Consider the following 21,499-nt stretch of genomic DNA (forward strand, 5'->3'; position numbering starts at 1 on the left):
GCATCGGACTGCATTGAAAGCTCGAGATATGTTGAGAGAGATGGTCCTGATCATCTCATGTCTGTCATTGAGAGTCTCCATCCATTGTTGGTTGAGTAGAAGCAGCATGTCCAAGGTAGAGTGACCTGGTGTGAATCCGAATTGGTGATCTCAGAATGAGTCCTTTGAAGAAAAGGAAGGATTTCATATCAACTGCGATGATAGATTCCATGACCTTGCTGATGATCGGAAGTAAGGTGATAGGTCTGCTGTTGAGGGTATCAGTTTTTGCACCTTTTTATACGATATATATATATATATATATATATATATATATATATATATATATCTATATATATATATATATATATATATATATATATATATATATATATATATATATATATATATATATATATATATATATATGAGCCTGGTGTTGGCGCAGTGGTTAGGGCAGCGGCTTGGGATCCAAGAGGTCCTGAGTTCAAGCCCCGTTGGGCCACTGAATTAATACACCAGGGGGTTGACTCAGCCTGTCATCCTTCCGAGGTCGGCGAAATGAGTACCAGTATACTGGGCCGGTGTATACCCCGGTTAAAATAGGTGTACCATATCCCTGTGTCGTAAGAGGCGACCAGGGTTGCGTCAGGAAGGGCATCCGGCGTAAAACGTGCCAAATCACTATGCGGATCATAATGGATGATCCGCTGTGGCGACCCCTAACGGGAGCAGCTGAAAGAAGAAGAAGAAGAGATATATATATATATATATATCGGGGCATATTATGTGATACCGGTCGTCTCTGTCTATCTGTCCGTCCGTCTGCCTGTCCGTTCCTGTCCGCACTCGAACTCCCAAAGTTTTCAACTTTCACGTTTCATATTTGGTACATAGGTACAGACTGTGGAGACGGTGTGTGGCGACATACGTTTGTCATCTAAAGTGGTTGCCATGGCAACCAGGATGCTGTTTTCCATGTATTTGCACAATTCTGTATATACCTTCTTGTTCGGGCATATATTGTGCTCACTTGCGCTCTTGTTATAGAATGCAGTGATGTTGACTGATTTCCAAACAGATGGAAGATGACCGAGGGCAGATGGGGTGAAAAGTGCAGAGGGAGGGGGATATGCAAGAGCAGCAGAGCAGGTTTTTAGGACACCTGAGTTGAGGCCATCAGGTCCAATTGCAGAATCAGTCGATGGTTCTGAGAAAAATCTCCACCAAACATCTCCACAAACATTACATTCTTACTGGACAGAATTGAATCCAAAGTTATTCGACTTGTCAACTCCACCAATGTGACCTCAAAACTTGACCTGTTCAAATTATGCCGCATAGTGGGCTCTCTTTCTCTTTTCTACAGATATTACTTCGGTTTCTGCTCGCAAGAACTTGCTGCTTGTGGACCTCCACCATTAGCGAGACCAAGGAATACTCGATAAGCCACGACATCTCATGATTATTTTATTGTGTGGCCATTGGCAACTCGAGGGTGGTTCCCAAACCACATCTTCCCAAACACTTATGACCTTCCCCTTTTCAAAAAGCAGATTTTTTTTACTTCCTTAAAAACTCTTAGACTATTCTCTCTTTCCTTACTTTTCTATTAATGCAGTTCTTTTATTTAAGGCTTGGCCTCGATGAGGACTAGTTCGTCCGTAACTGAAGCCTTCAACATAAAAAATAAAAAAACCTTCTCAGGTGCAAATGATTTGGGTGCGACTGAGCACGATGGGTCCAGAAAACGAGAGGTCGGGGAAACAAGATTTGGAAGCAAACACAGAATTGAGGCATTCGGCCTTCTCACGACCGGAGTCTGCTGTGGTGCCATTTGAAGAGAGGGAAGGGATGCATATTCTGCAGACAGACTTAACGAGGCACCACCAAGTTTTGGAGAAGACAGACCAGTATGAAAGTTCATTCTTGAGGTTGGACAGATATTGTTTTCTGGTTCTCCTGAGAGTGGACACACACTTGGTGCAGGCTTTGTAGAATGAGCTAAGATTGTCTTTGGTCGAGTTTGCTTTCCAGGAAGAGAAGGCAAGTTGTTTCAGAGCAACTGCCCCACCACAGGACTGCAGTGCACCATGGGTGTGAAGAAGGGTTGGATATTTCAAGATGAGATAGGATGGATCTGTGCCTAAGAGAGGGAGAGCGCAGGTTTCTGTGGAAGAATTCCCTGGATGAATTAACTTCAGGGGCAGTAGATATGGAAGAGCAGTTCTGGAGAGAGACGGTGCTTACATTCCCTGATAATCTGCTTGAGTGAAATGCCAGACTCGCAGGCGTTGAGCCGGCTCTCTGAGAATAGCTACATAGATGTTGACTCTCACAAGCATGATATCAGATGAACCAATTGGAGCAGAGGAAGAGCAGGAGACATTTGTGGGGAAGTTTGTCATCACCAAGTACAGAAGGGAGGATTTGCCATTGGCAGAAATCTGGGTTAGAAAGTTTACAGATTGAGTGAGTTCCATGGAGTCACAGAGGGTCCTTTGCTGAAGTGCCATGGCTGTTGAGAGAGAGGTACCAACACCCAGCCAATTTGCATGGTGACAATTGGAATTGCCACATACGAGTTAGCGAGAGTTGTGATGAGTGGTTAAAAGTTGATCCATGTTGTCTGGGAGAGATGTAAATGGAGTAGTCACTGTTTGGACGGTGGTACAACAGACAGACGGACAAGAGGTGGGAGTGGTTGGGAAATCACAGCCAAATGTACTCCTGGGGGTTGTGGGTTGGGGGTTGGGAGGTGTTAAGAGTAGCACATGGCCAGTGAGAAATTGAGGTAAAGTTCCTCTCTTCCACTGGGGTGTAGTTCAGACATCAAATCGGAAGAGACAATAGCCAGGGAAAGACTAAGGAATCAGGGACGTCCTGTGGGAAGAAAGATTCTGTTAAACAGGTGATGTCCAGTAGCAGTGCCCTGGATTGAGAGATCTGTCAGGTTGGAGTGGAAGCCTTGGATGATTGAGGTCCACACAGTTAGGTAAAGGGGAGGAAGCATTAGGAGGGTGTAGGATGGAAGGAGGCTTTACTGGGGCAGTGTGAGGGGGAGATCATTAAGAGGATGGAGGTGTGGGGGGACTTATAAAGGGGGAAATTGATTTTTGAGGGGTTGGGGAGATTGGGGGTGGGGAGAGACATGGAAAGAAGGGAGATGAAGTGGAAGGATGCTGATTTCATATTCCCAAATTGGACAAATGGAAGTAAACATCATGGGATGGGTGATAATTTTTGTTGAGGTGATGGAGACGGATGATGCTGTCAGTGTGAGGACTGTTTGTTAACCAAGCGTTTAGCTGACAGACAGTTTTGGAAAATAATCATTGTGAAGAAGAATAAGAATAAGAAGGGGGTATTGATTGTGGTCAAGAATAAGAACACGTGGGGTACCCCTGACAGAGAAATATGGGAAGTGCAGCATTTTAAAATGGTTGTAAATGCTTTGAAAGTGCGAGTGGACCGGTTGATCCGTTGGACCAAATTTTCATTGGTCTCCACAGCCTTGTTGCATACCTACCTGCTGTACTGCTTGAGCATGGGCTTTCCTTTCACCAAGCCCAGATGTGCTTGGGGCCAACGCGGGGATTATATGTTTGTTGTTATTTTTGCCAGATGATACTACAATTATTATTGTTGTTGTTGTAAATAATATTAGTATGAATAATATTATGCTTCGTTACAATGTTGTCATTGTTTTTGTTATTTATTATCCTCGCCAAAGGAGAGGGTATTGTGTTTGGGTCCATTTGAATGTCTGTCTGTTTGTCCGCACAGAACTTTCGTGTTTTTCTCTGCAACTGCTTGTCAGATTGAGACAAAATTTTCACCATATGTGTGAAATGAATCCTCATGTTTTAATTATAATTATGACATCATAGGTCAGGTAATGTGGTTGCCATGTTGGAAAAATGGAAAAAATTTAGACCTCTGTATCTCTGAAACCGCACCAAGGAAAAAAAAAATAGAAACTTGGCACATGGCAAGTACTCATGGGGAATGTGATTTTTTTTTGGATTTTTTTTTTAATGACGTCATAATTGCATATGTAGAATGCTACATCTGATCAGTATGAAAAATTTTGAGGGTTATCTAGGAATAAAATGCTCCACAGAAAAATATTTGATTATATCCTGATGACACGTTACTCGGCACCCATATTGTTAAAAAAAAAAAAACTTAAAAAATCTTCTTTGAGTGGCTGAACAGATCGAGGCGAAACTTTACACGTATGATCGCCTATCCATGAGGAACAAAAGGTTCCTTTTTGACATATGATGTCATAGGTCACATAGTTTAGCAGCCATATTGGATTTACCTTAAAACCTCTAAAAATCTTCTCCAGAATGGTTGGACAGATAGAGGGGAAACTTCACACAAATGTTCCCCAAGCCATGGGTGGACAAGTTTGTTAAAGAATAATTGATAGGTCACATGGTTTAGCAGTCATATTGGATTGAAGAAAAATTCGTAAATAATGTTTTCTCTTCTCTTCTGTTTCATCAATCGACATGAAACTTCACATTTATGATCTAGTAGTGATGGAGGATACATGTTTTAAATTTCAACTTTATCAGATGCATCGTCTGGCAGCCAGAATTATTTAATTTTTTGAGATGGGTTCTTTTTGTTTTTTATTATTTTAATATGGGTTCGGGCCTAATTATGTCTCAACTTTATCATTATTATTTTTTAATAACGCTCACATGGCTGAGCCTGGTTGGGTTTGAGGGTAGAGGAGTAACAGCTGAAATGTGAATCCTATCCAGGTTCCTCCTGATGACTTCATATTTGCTTTTTTCTTGTTTGGTGTCCTTCTGATGACTCCAATGCAGGACTTTGTACCTATTTGGTCTTCCATTTGATTTGAATTGAAATTATTTTAATCCCATTGTAAATTCAATTGAATAATGAATAATAATTTTTCGCTCGCCTGTTCAAAGAACAGAGAACTATAGCGATATCCCCATCGTGAGCGTCAGCATGAAAATGTTAAAGGTTTTGGTGCAAGTTATTTTTTCCTTTCTTATGTTTTTATTTACCACACTTTTTTTATATGCCCGATATATATATATATATATATACATACATATACATAAATATACATATATATGTATATGTATATATATATATATATATATATATATATATATATATATATACATATATATATAAATGTATGTGTATGTATATATATATATGTAAATATATTTATATATATATATATATATATATATATATATATATATATATATATATATATATATATACATATACATATGTATATATATATATATATATATATACATATGTATATATATATATATATATATATATATATATATATATAAATATATTTATATAAATCGGGGCATATTATGTGATACCGTCCGTCCCTGTCTGCCCGTCCGTCCCTGTCCGCACTCTAACTCCCAAAGTTTTCAACTTTCACTTTTCATATTTGGTACATAGGTACAGACTGTGGAGACGGTGTGTCGCGACATACGTTCGTCATCTAAAGTGGTTGCCATGGCAACCAGGATGCTGTTTTCCACATAGTAGCACAATTCTGTATATACCTTCTTGTTCGGGCGTATATTGTGCTCACTTGCACTCTTGTTACTGATTACAATATACAAATACATATATTGCTTTAAAATTATTTGGATCACACTTCACTGCAATGCTTTATAAAAAATATTAATTATTAGACTAGTCTTTTAAAAACGATAAATGTATAAACAGGCGAGCATTGGGTGGCTTTGACACCAACTCTCTGGTTTAAAACGTCATGGGTAAGGGTCAGGTGTCCGACCAAAATGGGGTTGCATCAAAGTGGGACGTCTTGGTACCCGGTCATCACTGCCAGCAGTTATAAAGTGGCAGTTCTAATTATGTCTCTTATTAATTACACAACACACCAGCACACAAAATACACTACACAAAAGAAGTTCTGGCGAGGGTCTGCAATCTCTGATTGCTCTTTTTCTTGTTTTGTAATTAGAACGCCATGCTGTGGTAGGACGGATTAAGCTGCTTCATATACCTTAACATGGCATGCGTTTAAAACATGGGAATTCAATGGATTCTTTGTAGTTATTTCGCTGAGTCAACTCAGGAGGTCATGACGATCATTCTGGTGGATGACATTCCACATCAGAATGCTTCAGTAGAACTCCACAAAGAACAACCCTCTCTCCCTACCCCCAAACACGTGCACACACGCACACGCACATCACACGCACATGCACACACCTCTTCCATTTATTGTGGAGTCTTAAAGGGTCTCCAGGGTGTTTTGGGTCCTTGGGAAATTTTGGGTCCTTGGGAAATTTTGGGTCCTTGGGAAATTTTGGGTCCTCAGGAAATTTTGGGTCTGAAGGGACTTTACGGGTCTTTTGGAGTCTTTGGGGTCTCAGCAGTCAAAAGGTACATTCCAATAGTGCATAACTGATAAATAGACGAACGTAATTAATGTACACAAAAAGCATACCGCACGCGCGCACGCACGCACGCGCGCACGCACGCACGCGCGCACGCGCGCACGCGCGCACACACATACACACACCTCATCCATTTATAGTGGAAGAAGCATTTATATTCAATGAAGATTCAGTTGGAGATGTTGAGAAAAGGGAGGGGGAAAAAAAAGAGAATGAAGTATTGGAAGTACTGACAGAAGGAAATTCAAGTAGAATGAGATCATTGTAGAGTAAAAATATTATTTTTATTATTATTATTTGAAGCAATGGGGTAAAATCGGAGAATGTTGAAGAGGTAGAATACAATATTTTGGGAGAAAGAAGCAAAACGAGGAACACTGTGACAAAAGGGACACAGTTTTCCCAGTGACTATTTGAGGAGTAGGAATTTGATAAATGCAGCACACCAAGGTATGATTAAAACATGGAAAATCGGAGGGAGACACAAACAACGACATAGAGGCGAAGATACAGGGTGTTCCAACAAGACCTGGACAACTTTGGTTGTCAATACATTCAGTACCACCAAATGATACAATGATACCCTTTGTTTTATATAATACGGAAACTCATAAAGTTTTCTTTATTTAACGGTTTCGTGGTTTAATGCAAAATATAACGCTGACTCCACAGAAAGCTCAGTGCGTTGAATGGTTCAGCGAGACAAGATCTGACACTCAAGTTTAACGTAATTTCCGTACAAGGTTTGGAGGGAATCCGCCATCACGGACAAGTATCAGAGAGTGGTACAGGAGGTTTAAGGAGACTGGAGGTTGTCAGAAACAGAAAAGTACCGGTCAACCAAGCACAAGTGTAGCAGACATTAAACGAGTGTGTTATTCATTTCAACAAAGTCCCAGAAAATCAATTTGCCATGAATCCAATGAACTGGGACTACAAACTACCACTGTAGACAGGATTTTGCATAACAGACTGAAGCCTTATGCCGATAAGGTGCAGATTCTGCAGAAACTCAAACCAAATGACAGACCCGAACACAAGGCGTTTGCCTTGGAAATGCTGAGTCACACCGAGGATGATGAAGATTACCTGAAAAAGGTCATGTTCACAGACAAAGCTTGCTTTCATGGATTGTGAACGGTCAACCAGCACAATGTGAGGATCTGGGGCTCTGAAAACCCCCACGTAGTCATTGAATACCTACATGACAGTCCAAAGGTCAATGTGGTGTGGTGTGGCCTTCTTCATGCCCGCTTGGTGGTTCTGGTTTTATTTGTGGAGGATACGATGACCTCAACAATTTACATGAACATGTTGGAAGGATTCACCTTCCCACAGATTGAAGACCTGCAACCCGATATCATTTTTCAACAGAAGGCGCTTCCCCTCATTGGGACTTAGTCCTTCGAGGCGACCTGAATGAAAAATTCCCAGGTCGCTGGATTGGCTCAAATGGACCAACCGCCTGACCCCCACGATCATCACACATAACCCCCCACCTTGATTTTTTTTTTCTAGAGGGTTTGTCAGAGCAGATGTCTACAACACCAAGGTGGCAAACCTGCAGCATCTTCATTCTTGGATCATAGCTGCATGCACACTGATGGGCCCAAACATGCTGAGCCGAACATCGCAAGAACTCGTGTACCGCCTTGATGTCCTACGCACAACAAATGGAGCTCACATTGAAGTGCATTGATGGTGTGCACAAAAGTTTATGAGTTTGTGTATCATGTCAACCAAATGGTATCATTGTATCATTTGAGGTTCTAAATATATTAACAACCAAAGTTGTCCGGATGTTTTTGGAACACCTTGTATAACAGATAAACCCGAGAAATCCATTTCGGAGAACTTGGCTTTTAATGAGGCGGAAGCAGCAGCTGCAGATTCGACCAACACGTGGAAGAAAAAAATCCCTGAACCGGAAGTGCTGAATTTACATGAATTCAATGAACCCGAACGAGCAGGTTTGCAGGATATTGGATTTCAATCTGGGAATGCAGGATTATTGGATTTCAATCTGGGAATGCAGAATCATGAATGATGTTGACACAATTTTCATCCAATTTGTTTTGTCTTGTTTCAATTTACATTTTATGAAATTGCAAACTCTTTTTACAGCCCACAGAGATTGCCTACAAAGGGTTGCTGCATGAAATTTGTACCCTCGTGCCACAGGGTGTCCCGAACACGCATCAGCCACCTGCTGTTCCAGATGCCTTTCAACCACCCTTTCCATCCTTCATTGTCTGATGAGCAATTGCGCTGTTTGCGATGTCTGGCTCACCATAAATGAGTCCCCCATGTGCATTGCAGTTGATCCATTTTTCAGAACGCTCCGTGATGTGGAGTCGCCACATTCAGCCAATAATCGCTCAAATGCAAGGGTTACAGTCATGGAGGAGCAGTTTTGTCAAAATCCTGATTAAATATCAATGACTCCAAAGTGTGTGTGTGTGTGTGTGTGTGTGTATGTGTGTGTGTGTGTGTGTGTGTGTGTGTGTGTGTGTGTGTGTGTGTGTGTGTGTGTGTGTGTGTGTGTGTGTGTGTGTGTGTGTGTGTGTGTGTGTGTGTGTGTTTGTTTCCGTTAATATTATTTTTGTCCATTATCTGGTGTCATAAATATCTGATTATTATCAACGATTCCTAATTTGCCCCTTCCATTTCCTCCAAAGGTCCCAAACCGGCTTTTTGGATCGCGTCTTCAGCAGATGGAGATCCTGATGAGGACACGGATGGGTTGATTAGTCAGGTCGAGGTTCGTTTGGATGACCTGCCCCACAAAGTAACACCTGCTGAGGTAGGCCTTCTCAAAGTGCAGGCAGACATTTGAGAGTACAGTACCTGGGAGAGAATATTGTGTTGGCCTAATGTTTGGTTCCTTTTGGCAGGATCCTGGTGAATTGGGCAGAGCCCTTGCGACTGATACAGGTGGGGAAAACAGTGTTTGATTTTGTTTGTGTTAACAGAAAAGTGGGTTGTTGTTTTTTCGGTACAATGTTATGGCATCGTCAAAATCCAAAAGTATTGAGCACATGGTCTGTCGGGTGGCCTTGGATGTATTGTCGAGTTGATGTTAAAATGACCTGGAGTAACATGAACTGTCAACTTTTTTTTAAAACTTGTTAAGGTTACAGCATGATGTCAAGCTCGGCAGCCGAACAGTGGAAACGAAGTATGCTTCAAATCAGAAATATAATTGCACAAATTTTCCATTTTGCAGAAATTTTCTTTTTCAAACCCACCTTAACTCTAATTCTATCCTTAAGATTCCTTTTCATTGCAGCAAAGTGTGTTTTGTGCCATTTTGATGGAATAGAGTCTGTTTTCACTGCCACATTTCAAATAGAATTTTGCTTTCTCCCTGCAGTGTTGGACAGTGGAAGTGGACCAACAGCCCCCATTATCCAGCATAAACCAGCTCACCCACAGATAAAACTGCTGGACCATGAACAAAATGATTTGAACCACAATTCTGGGTGAGGTCTCAATCTCTGAGCTCTGTGGGTTTGTGGGTAATTTGATGGGCAATTATTTTGTTTCTGAAAAAGTATTCTACAAATGCAGCCATGGATGGATCGTTGGTAGTCTCTCGTTTTGCTGTAATTTGTTTCCAGTCGACCTCGTGCTCTCTTTGCTGTCCTGTTTTATTTACATGTTTCCCCAAAATTTAAAATCGTCATTTTTTTTCTTCTTTTTTTTATTCTTTTTAAACTCTGCTTAAGTTATCGGTCTGGATGCATCTGCTCGTCGTATGTCCAGGAAAATGAGTCACTTGGGGAAGATGACCAAAACCCACAAGCCCAGTTATACATTTAGTGAACGAACAAAACTATTGGAGCAGTAATGAAATATACAGGAAGTGTTACGTCACCTTTTATTGAAATCATCCCGAATTGCACCTGTCTTTAACACGTACATATGTTTTTTGTATATATTGGACTCGACTGCATCTCACTTTCAGAGCAAGTGTAAGTTTGATGATGAATTGTTCTGTTGACGTCGGTCCTCAGGTGATGTTCCAAGATGTCCAGGCGTGGTTTGATTGGGTTTGTGTTGAGGATGGCCACTCTGCATATTGTTGATGGTATTGTCCTCGAACCAGTTACTCACGGATATATGGAAGGGCCTCACCGTAATCTTACAAGCCGGTGTTATAGCATTGTCTGAAATGACACAAAAGACACCTTTATGAAAGCACATGATGTCATTATGCAGTGACTTACCTTGTCTTTGCATTATTGGGAGGGTTCATTTCAAGTTTGAGGGGGAGGGGAGGTGATCGCAATACTTTCGCTCATGCAGTGTAGGCCTATATCCCATGACTAATGAAGAAATTAAGTGACTTGTGATTTGAAATGACCTTATTATAGTGAGCAAAGGGTTCGGATGGGATCAGCAAGCATGTTGACCCAGTGTTGTGTTTTTTTTTTGTTTTTTTTTTTACTTTTTAAAGTGCTCATGCAATTAGTTTGAACTAATTGAAGGTGATGTGTGCACACTATGCATGTCCCATGAGGGATATGATCAAGCCCAACAGATTTGCTTCCATTTTGTAGGAAAATATATGCGACAAATCAGTTGCTCGGGAACTTTTGTGTAACCAAGTCAGATGGTGTAATGATGAGTATCCAGGGTTCATATGGGTAATGGAAATCCTGGAAAGTCATGGAATTTCACTGACCGTCATGTAAAATCCTGGAAATTGAGAGCGAGTGTGTTCTCTGTTGTTTTCAGAATAGAACACGTATGTGCGAACAAGTTACATTTCCAGGAATCGTTCGTAAGTCTTTTGTTCCATACTCGGAATGCAATTTCCCATTGACACATCGCAAAACTGCAGCTCAGGACAGCTCAGCCAATGTTATCACAGAACGACACCAGCCATTTCTCTTGCAGTAAAACGATCCATCTCTATGCTAAAGCACATGACCTCGTCTCTTGGCACGAGAAGGGAATACAGTGTACTGTGCAGCACTTGCGCAGTACGGTCAAAATGTGTGCGTTTATGCACATCCTGGGTGAAATTTCAAAGTTTTTATTTGTGATACCAGCATTACGCTATAAAGCAAAACACGTTTGCGGTAATCATATATTTAATAATAAAAACGAAATTGCGATAAAGTCGATGAAACTGCGATATGCGATAGTGCGATAAGCGAGGACACAGAGCAGCGGCGTACTGAGGGTCTCTGGCGTCTGGAGTCAAAATATAATTTTGCAACTCCCTCTCCCCCTTTCCACGTTTCCCAAATTCCCAACCACACTTGCCATCGACATAGGGAAATGAGGATCTTTATTTAAAATTTTCAATTAATTGGCAACTATCCACTACATTGGATGCAGTTTGCCAAAACAAAGATGTAAGCAACACTAAATGTCTGTTCAAATATTTATTCAAGTCAGAGCTAGAATGAATAATTCCCCATACTGTACCATATCAATGCGCACGTGATACACCAACATCACGAATCTCTTGCCGAGAAACTGTGACACGAAGGTTCATGATCACATGGTTTGCTTTTCCCACTGGGACACCGTGATTGGAGAGGGTTTGATCATATTTTATCTATCTATAATTCCAGCAATGCATGCGTGCGTGCGTGCGTGCGTGCGTGCGTGTGTGGCGCGCCATCCTGTAGGTAGAAACTGTTTTAGTGCCTTGTACATTGTAAATTGCATTTCTCATAGTCATGATAACTCTGCTCTCTGTGCTCCCCTGCCCCATTATAAATAAACCCCACAATTGTTCAATGTACCAGCTCATTGTCTGTCACGTTCTTTCTTTGGTTTAGCACGGTGCATATTGGGAATTAGGGAGACGTGTGCCGTAAGTTGTCATTGGGACCGGCGCGGCTCTGGTAACTCCTGCTCGGTATGCCGGACCCGAGTCGGTACATGCGACTCGGTTCGGACAGAGTCGGCTGAGGGTGTGGTTTTCCCGGTAGTTCGACGGCGTGAGTACTTAGGTAAATTGGAATAGACAAGTGGACCCTACCTCATGCCGTCGAAATATTGGCGACCACGGTCCTTTAAGTGGCCCGTCGACTCCAGAGTTATCCGGGGTGACGACCTTTCAATTCCGGTGTTCGGAAGGAGACGGCCCACCTGCTCCGTCTGGCGTTAGTCCTAGCTACCAAACCCGGCACCACAACAGTATATAATACTATAATTTGAGAAGAGTCTGTTTGTGTTTTTTCTGGGTTGGTTGGTTACTTGGCGAAAACATTTTTTTGGCAAGTAGGTTGTTCTGTAGTCTGTCTGTTTGTTTTTCTGTTTGTCACACGATTTTGGCCCCAGTTTTCAAGCAATTGGTCGAAAAAAATTTGTGTTTGTAGACGACCGGCCAATGACAGCAACATTTAGTTTTGGTGAAGATCTGAATCCGGGTACGGATTTGAAACTTCTTTCAGTAATTCTTCACCATTGAGAAATAGGGCCAAAAACGATATAAAGCACGGTATCTCAAAAGGTTATGGATGAATTCACACGAAACTTGGTGGACAGGTTGGAAGTGCCACGAGGAAGAATTGATTCAATTTTGGTGAAGATCCGATTCCAGATCTGGATACCAGAATTATTTAATTTGTAACTGATTCTTCACCATTGAGAGATGGGGCTGAAAACGACATTGCATGATCTCTCTCAAAAAGTTATGAATGGATTCCGCAGAGACTTTGTGGACCGGTTGGGTGTGTGAAAAGGACTAATTGATTTTTTTTTGGTGAAGCTTTGACTCCGGATCTGGATACAAGAATTTTTCAGGTGATTCTTCACCATTGAGAGGTGGGGCCAACAACTATGTATAACATATCTCTAAAAGTTGTGGACGACTTGTGGCAAAAAGAGGTGGAAGAGTTAGTTCGGTGATGAGAACAAGCTGATTAGGTTTTGGTTAAGTTCCAGATTCAGTTCTGACCTATCAGTTGCAAAGAAAATGTAAACTGTTCAGCCTGGCGGAGATATACGCTCTACCGAGTGCTGTTCCGTTTCGCCAAGTGTCGATCGATGAGTGATTTTTCATCTGTTGGTTTGTTTTGACTTCTATTCATCCCTGAACCACTGGATGGAATAAGTCAAACTGGTGGTTGTACTCGGGGTCTGCAAGGGGAAGGTTTCGTGCGGTTAAAAAAAAAATCCTGGGGTTTCAGGGTTGGTGGAGCATGGCAAATCCTCTCTTTGTAAATGTGTATCGTGTCGTACCACACCCGGTGGGAGGAGGTATTTCACGGAATACTAAATGCGCCAATTCTGTGGGGGTTAGGTCAGGCCAGATTAGATCTGTGACTTGCGACAGGTACCATGTCAACCTGTACTAACCTGTTCCATGGTCGGGTTGTCGGCGACTAAACCGTCTCCCCCACCAGGTTTTCTGGTGAGGAGGGTGTTTGGATATGGACACCCAGCAGGATTAAAAACAAAACCTGTCAAAAGGCAGAGGAGCTCCTTGTGAGCCAACGGCCATCCATATCTAGTGCACAACTGTGTCTGCGGACGTCCTCCTGCAGTTGGGTTACTTTCATTAGGAGGTTGGTGGCACGATTTGCACTCCGGCCACCGTAAAACCCTTCATTCCATAAAACACAAATACGCAAAAAAATCTGAAAACCCACAATGTGGGAGTACCTCCTGTGCAGCTTCCCTTCACAGACAGCTCACCGGATGACGGGATTGGGCAAAGCCTTCGGGACCCCCAATCATTGATGATACGAGGATGGTTATGAGACATGTGTTGGTCCCCATGGGTCAGGAACTATGAACCAGAATAGCACTAAGTTCCTTGACTTTGCAAGAAGTCATGGACTTAGGGTGGCCGGTTCATGGTTTCAGCGCCCACAAGCTCATCGCTGGACTTTGTATCCCAATGCTGATTGGAAGAGGGGCCTTGTTGTCCCTCCATGGAAAGGGAAGAGTGATCGCCAAGACTGCAACAACTATCGAGGGTTGATGCTGCTCTCGGTGCCGGGCAAGGTCTTTGCTTGGATAATTCTTGATAGGGTTCGCCACCATCTGCTTGAGCACCAGCGTCCAGAGCAGTCAGGCTTTACACCAAAGAGCTCAACGATTGACCGTATCCTTGCACTTCGTGTCCTCACCGAACGCAGACGAGAGTTTCGGCAGGGGCTGCTTGCAGCCTATGTTGATCTCTGTAAAGCGTTCGATTCAGTGAATCGGGATGCCCTCTGGAGGATTCGTGGGGTGCCACCAAAACTGATCTATCTGATGTCTGAACTCTACTCTGGTCCTGAGAGTGCTGTGAGATGTGGTGGTACCATCTCTGACTTATTTCCAGTTGTTACTGGAGTTTGTCAGGGTGTGTACTGGCCCCCATACTTTTCACACTTGTATGGACTGGATTCGAGGGAGGATGTCAGAGAGATCAAGCTGCGGTGCATCATTTGGGAATGTCAAGATCTCTGACCTTGATTTCGCAGATGATGCAGTCACCTTTGCGGAGACTTTAGATATCCTTTTGGGGGCCCTCGAGGTGCTGAATGAGGAGTCTGAGCCTCTGGGATTACAGGTTTCCTTTGTCAAAACTAAGATCCAGGCTTTCTATGACATCTTGGATGCTGCTGTCCTGTCTGTGCCTATATGTGGTGAGGATGTTGAGGTCATGGAGAGATTCACTTACCTTGGCAGTGATATTCATGTCTCTGCTGGCTATGAGTCAGAGGTTAATAGACATCTGGGTCAGACCTGGGGAGTCATGGATTCACTGGATAATGGGGTGTGGTGCTGCCGGTACCTGTGCGGGAAGACGAAAGTCTGAGTCTTCAGGTCCTTGGTGCTTCCAGTCTTGCTCTGTGGATGTGAGACTTGGACTCTGACCAAGGATCTGAGACGGAGACTTGATTCCTTTGTTACCAGGTCTCTTCGGAGAATCCTTGACTATCGCTGGTCAGACTTTGAGTCCAACGAGCGGTTGCTGAGAGACTCAAATGAGATTTGTTACCTGCATAGTCTGTGAGCGTCAGCTGCGGCTGCATGGACATGTGGCTCGTTTTCCTGATGCTGATCCTGCTCACCAGATTCTCTCAGCGAGGGAGCTTCGCGAGTGGAGGAGGCCAACGGGCTGACCACATGCCTCGTGATGACAGCAGGTTGATCGGCATCTCAAGGAGATGGGGATGGGTCTGGCATCTGCCTGAGGGATGGCCAGATGGAGGCCCCTGGAGTACCTGCGGAAAGTGGATGCAGTGACGCGCTACTCTGACGCATGCTCCCACACCTGACCTGAACTGTGGGGGTTAGCCCATTCGTAATTCAGGAGGAATTAGCCTGTCCATGAGGACAGGTTCTTCACTTTATTTAAACTGCAAAAAGGGGAGGGGGGTCAGTTATGGGTCATGCACTTTATACACACAGTTTTGTAAAAACAGCATAAACCCAATCAAACTACTCTTGGACATCTTGGGACGTCACCTGGGGACTAAAGCCATGAGAACAAATGATTCATTTCAGAATTAAATTTTGCTTCAATACCGTGAATAGAAAGTATGCGGTGTTGACATTTTTGATTTTGATCTAATTTTTAAAGTCATGACCCAATTATAGAAATTGTAACATGTTTCACCATAACTCAATTAAGGTTTGGCCGATTATATCAAAATTGCCTTTGCTGGATAGCCGAGAGAAAGACACATTTCAGCTTCATTTACATCATACCCCTCCGGGTTAAAGGTCTCACACCCCAACGAGTACTAAACCACCATTTAGGTTTTTCTCTTTTTTTTTTTCTGCCAATGTCCAAGGACTTTTGTAATGAAAGTTTGCATCAATAATGGGAATACAAGCGATGTGGGGTTGACGGTTTTTTTTGACATTGACCTAATTTTAAGGTCATGACCCAATTAGACATTTTAGCATTTTTCACCAAATCTCGACTAAGGCTTGTCAGATCAGGACTAAATTACCCTCTATAGATAGCCTCGAGCTCGCTGCATTTACGCTTAATTTATGACATAGCCCTCAAGTTAAAGGTCAAAGTCTTAGACCCTGAGGAGTACTAAACCACCATTTTGGTTGTTCTCCCTTTTTTCTGTCAATGTCTGAGCTGTATCTTGGATCTGGCTTGGACTTTCTGAATGAAATTTTGTATACACCATGGGAATAAAAAGTATCAGGGTTGACAATTATTTTTTGACCTGGAACTAATTCTTAACATCATGACCCAATGGTAAATGTTTAAACATTTTTCACCAAAACTCGACTAAGATTTGTCCAATCGGAATGAAATTGTGCTCCCTAGATAGCAGAGAGCAAGGAGCATTTACGCTTGATTTACATCATACCCCTCCAGGTTAAAGGTAAAGGTCAAATGGCAGTCTGAAAAAAAAAAAACGCGTTTTTTTTTTTTGTTGTTTTTTTTTGTCATTGCTCAATTTTCTCAGTGCAAAATCTCAGACTGCTTGGCCTTCCAAGATGTCGTTGCATCACAATAATGGACCTGCATTGAAGTTATGCACCTGATATTTGATTCTTGTCCTTGATCTACTTTTTTCAGATTGTGACGTGTTAACAAAAAAACACCTTTTTTTGAACATAACGAATTATTTTCCTCTGATTTTCATGTCGAGTTTTCTGGCTCGAATGGAGATGGGGATACATTTTCTTAATTTACACTCTGTCCATAAATATTGAAGGGTGAAGGTCATATGGTGGTCCGAAAAAAATTATGGCCATCATTGGATCGCAAGCCAAGAGTAAGTTGCAGATATCTAGTTGTGAAGTCATATTCATTAATCAATGAGTTATCGAGTTCAGGTTGTGCGGGTTTGATGCGTAACTATTTAACATTTTCAGGAGCTTGTGTGGGTGTAAATCGTAAAAGATGTATTTTTACTTGTTGCCTTCTCAATGACATAAGCTCAGGTTTGATCTGCTCTTACATTAACATGTTGTGAGCAGATAACACTCTCCCAGTAATGATAATATAATGATCGCTTTCGAGTACCCCTCGATGTGTATCCCTCTGCTATTGATTGCAATTTGTTTAACAACAATTTTTTTTTTATCGCTTGAATTTGTGGTCAATCAAATGGTATGTTAGGATACATTTTATTACACTTCATTCTATGATCAGGTTGTTTAATTTGTAATGGATTACATTTGGTAATTGGGCTGACAGGACATCTTTGACGTATGCACTCTCCTCTGAGCAGTCTTTTCTGGGTTTGAATTCCGGCCCATCTATAAACCCATACATCAATATGTGCGCTGTCCATCGGAAAGACGTAAAGCTGGAGGAACTCTCTGACAACATCGGTCGTAAGTGTATGTCAAAGAACCCAGAGTGTCTTTCATGAAGATTAGGCGAGTTGTCACCAACACACTGAATAAATGACAAGTTCCTACCTAAAACTGCCGGAAGCAAGTGGTCTGGTCTGGTTTGGGATATCCCCGAACATCAGGTTACACTGCTTGCTATCCCAGAGTGTGATTGTTTTCTGGACAGCAACTCTTGTACGATGTTCTAGGACACTGTGTCATGTGTCACATGTCTTGTCATGGTTGTCTTCAGTGCCGAATGGCCACCATGATGATGATTTGGTGATTGGTATGTGTGTGCTCTTAAGTTTTGCAACACTTTGTTGTTGTTTTGTTTTTGTTTTTTTTGTTTGTTTGTTTGTAATGAGGAGAAGTTGCATGTTTTCTTTCATTCACCTCCGCCATCTTTGAAGATGGAAGGAGGTTACTGTTTTCACCCCTTTCTGTTTGTTTGTTTGTTTGTTTGTTTGTTTGTGAACAGTATTACGGAAAAACTCCTCGACGGATTTCGACGAAACTTGGTGGGGGGGTTAGGTATGGTCCAAGGATCATGCCATTAAATGTTGGACTTGGTCCCCCCACCCCAAAAAAATTGTTCGAGAATTTTTTTTTTTTTTGCATTTCTACATGTTTTAAGTGATTTCCAACCCCCCTCCCAATAAAAATCCCCCCCCCAAAAAGTTTTTTTGCATTTCTACATGTTTTAAGTGATTTCCAACCCCCGCCAAAAAAATTGTTACCCCCCCCCCAAAAAAAATTTAGAGAAAAAAAAAATTATTTTTTCTGCATTTCTACGTTAAAGTGATTTCCAACCCCCCCCCCCCAAAAAAAAAATTTAGAGAAAAAAATTTTTTTTTTTGCATTTCTACATGTTTTAAGTGATTTCCAACCCCTCCCCCCCAAAAAAAAAATGTTGGAGAAAAGAACTATAACTCTGTCAGCACTGTTGACATATTTAATGAATAAGATATAAGGTTCACTTGAGTGAGCCAGCAGTATTGGTGGCGGAGGTTTTGCACTCTCCCGAGTGCTCCCCCTCTAGTTGTTACTGGTTTTATTTTCAAATAAAGGTTACTTTTTGGTGACGTAATGGACAATATAATTGCACTACCGCAAGGTTATATACCATCGTCATGGAAAAGGGTTTTCAGGCTCAAACCTATCTGGCTCTCTGAAATATCAGCCTTACAGCCAGCATTGACACTTAAAATGGTTGTCTATTCACCAGAGATGCTCCGGAATTTTTGTATTGGGCTCCATTTCTTTTTCCAGGATGAGCTTGTGCTCTGGGTGCTGGTGCGCCATCGTCGGCATCTTTTCTTTCCCCCGTTTTTTTTCAAAAACTATCACAATATTAAATTTTTGTTTTTCTTTCCGTCCAACCATAATGAGCTTTGATTCATGAATTTGCGATGAATTCACCGGAGTTGAAAATTTTGATATGCTTGGTAAACCTGCTTTGTGAATGCCTTGCAGCGAAATCCCAAGGCTATGATGCATCTTCATTAATTGCACGTCAGTTGTGCCATCTCGTTGATGCTGATGATGTTCGCTCTCTTTTTTTGGAGCGGGGGGGGGGGGGGTGGGGTGGGAGAGGGCACGCAGCCTTATGGAATAAACACGTCGCCTTTGTACCGCTCTTGTTCGACCTTCAAAAGAGCAAGATAGTGTGGCATTCCGTGCTGATGAGAATTCGAAAATAGTTGTTGCTTGTGGAATAACCTGTTGTAGGAAAATTGGTGAAGCATTACGGTGTCATTTTGAGGGCTTTGTTGTTGATTTGTTGATTTGTTGCTTCTCCACAGTGCCATGTTGTTGGAGCGAGCAGGAGGTGGGGATGAGGATGGCCATTCTGTGCCCCATGTTGCCTGCCACTGGGGGCTTCAGCAGCAGTAAGAATTCCTGCACAATCTCTAATGGACATTGAATGGCTGCATAATGTTTCAATCGAGGGATATTAGTCCGGCGGCACGTACACGGGGCACTAAATAAATCGACCACTATATTATCCTGCACGGCATCTCTCAAAGGCTTATTGTTTTGAGTTTTGACAAGTGAATACCTCTTTGTTGAGCTTTAGTCTATTCCTCTACCTCATTTACGACAGTACAGTGTATCCGCCTGGAATATTAGTGGGAGGGACGTTGGTGTGGGAGTCAAAGGAATGAAAAACCCATCAATTGTCAGTTTAAATTGAATATATACCTTCACCTTAAAATGAGCTTTCACTTGTTTTGAAACAATTTTTCTTAAAAACCTCCTGAGCTTCAATTCCACCACCTAATTATTATTAATATTGTTGTTATTTTTTAAAAGTAAGAATTGTATGCTGCTTCCATCCCGAAGGTGCTTCCAAAACCGCTGCCTTTCTTTAGCTTGCTCGTTTCATCGGTGTGACTGCTATGCACTGTAGTCATCCATTTGAAGCTAATTCAACATGCCCATGACTGCCGTGCAAAATGCTCGCTTATCAAGATGTACCATTTTTTAATGGGGACGATGTGAAGGTGCTTGGCTTTGTACAGTCCTTTACACCTTCTATTTCGGATTTAATTATTGGCTGGTTAAAAAAAATATTTTGGTGCTTTATTGCCATTATCCGTATTGCCATATGACCAAGGGCTGGCAGGTTAGCCTTACACGTATGCACACTCGTCTCTGAGCTGTCTAGTCTGGGTTCAAATCGTGACCTTTCTATGAACTGTAATCCTGGTGTTTCACAAGCATGGCGAGACATCAATGTGTGGTGCCGTCCCTCGGGTGGACGTGAAACTGGGCGTCCTGTCTGCTCGCATTGGTTGGTGGGTGTAAAAAATCCCACGGTGTCCTTTGCGAAGAGTAGGCGCGCTATCGCTGGAACCCTGAACAAATTGCAATTTCCTGCACATACAGACGAGTTTCCTGCGTTGGAGTGACGACCCATCCTGGATTATAACCCTCCCCAAGAAACTGCTTCAGCAGAACTGACTCTCTGTATACAGAGCAAGGTGCGCGTCATGACATAAGACAGACAAGGCCTACAACCAAACACTAATACCTCCTCACAGCCATGACCATCTCGTGGAATTTTATTTTTTGGGTGTCCTATTTTAACAGCTGATGCATTTTGATCCTTTGACTCTCTTTTGATTTCTCCGTTTTGTTTCCACTTCTTATGCCATTCCAGTCGACCGTTTCTTTTATTTACTTTGTGTCACCACCTTTGTGATTTCCATGTCATGTTTATTAACCACTTATAATTGGTTTGTACAGCAAAGCAAACATCAGGTCGTTTCCTTTTTCTTAAAAAAGCATTTGTTTTTCGTTTGTATCCACTGTCCTTTATCAAAAACTTCCGCAATCCTGCACAGCCACATATTACGCACTGTGTATTTTGTGGCTGTTTTGATGGGCCATTAATGTAGTTAATAGCTTTGTTTCTGCTGATGCCCATACCTTTATTGCAATAACCACTCATTGATCCCACACAGATAAACCCTATGTGCTTGGCCTCAAAGGGCTGATTTTCAAAGCTAACCTCACCACTCACCAGCCGCTCAACCGGTGGAATAGCATTTGCTGGACCTGACTTCAATTGGCCCCGAGAAACGAGGGAAAATTGGGTGTAGCTGCAGTTTGGAATGGTTTGTGTTTCTTATATCTTCAGCTGTCTCAGATGGAATTGCTCAGTTCAGTACTTCTTTTTTTTCTTCTTCTTCTTCTTCCCACTTTTCTATGTTGCAGGGTGTCGATATCACGACCTCTTGGGACGTCTCTTGGCATCAGCATTGTCCGTGGCAAGGGTGAACAGAATA

The 21,499-nt window shown here is 42.1% G+C and overlaps 1 protein-coding gene across 15 annotated transcripts in view; it reads left to right on the plus strand.

Moving 5' to 3' along the window:
* The window catches only part of PATJ (PATJ crumbs cell polarity complex component), a 222,761-nt gene that overhangs the window by 75,716 nt on the left and 125,546 nt on the right, over positions 1 to 21,499 (plus strand). For all 15 annotated transcript variants that reach the window (XR_015059284.1, XM_085885456.1, XM_085885451.1 and 12 more), the window contains 5 exons: positions 9,110 to 9,234; positions 9,326 to 9,365; positions 9,805 to 9,913; positions 19,511 to 19,597; positions 21,429 to 21,499. The exon at positions 21,429 to 21,499 is cut by the window's right edge and continues 92 nt beyond it. Coding sequence is in view for 14 of the 15 variants with exons in the window: in XM_085885456.1 (XP_085741582.1) it covers positions 9,110 to 9,234; positions 9,326 to 9,365; positions 9,805 to 9,913; positions 19,511 to 19,597; positions 21,429 to 21,499 (432 nt within the window). In the remaining variant the exon portion in view is untranslated. The remainder of the gene's footprint in view (positions 1 to 9,109; positions 9,235 to 9,325; positions 9,366 to 9,804; positions 9,914 to 19,510; positions 19,598 to 21,428) is intronic.

This window comes from Eptatretus burgeri, chromosome 6 (genome assembly GCF_056783735.1).
Source record: "Eptatretus burgeri isolate ZD-2024b chromosome 6, Ebu_testis_v1, whole genome shotgun sequence".
Taxonomy (NCBI): Eukaryota; Metazoa; Chordata; class Myxini; order Myxiniformes; family Myxinidae; genus Eptatretus; species Eptatretus burgeri.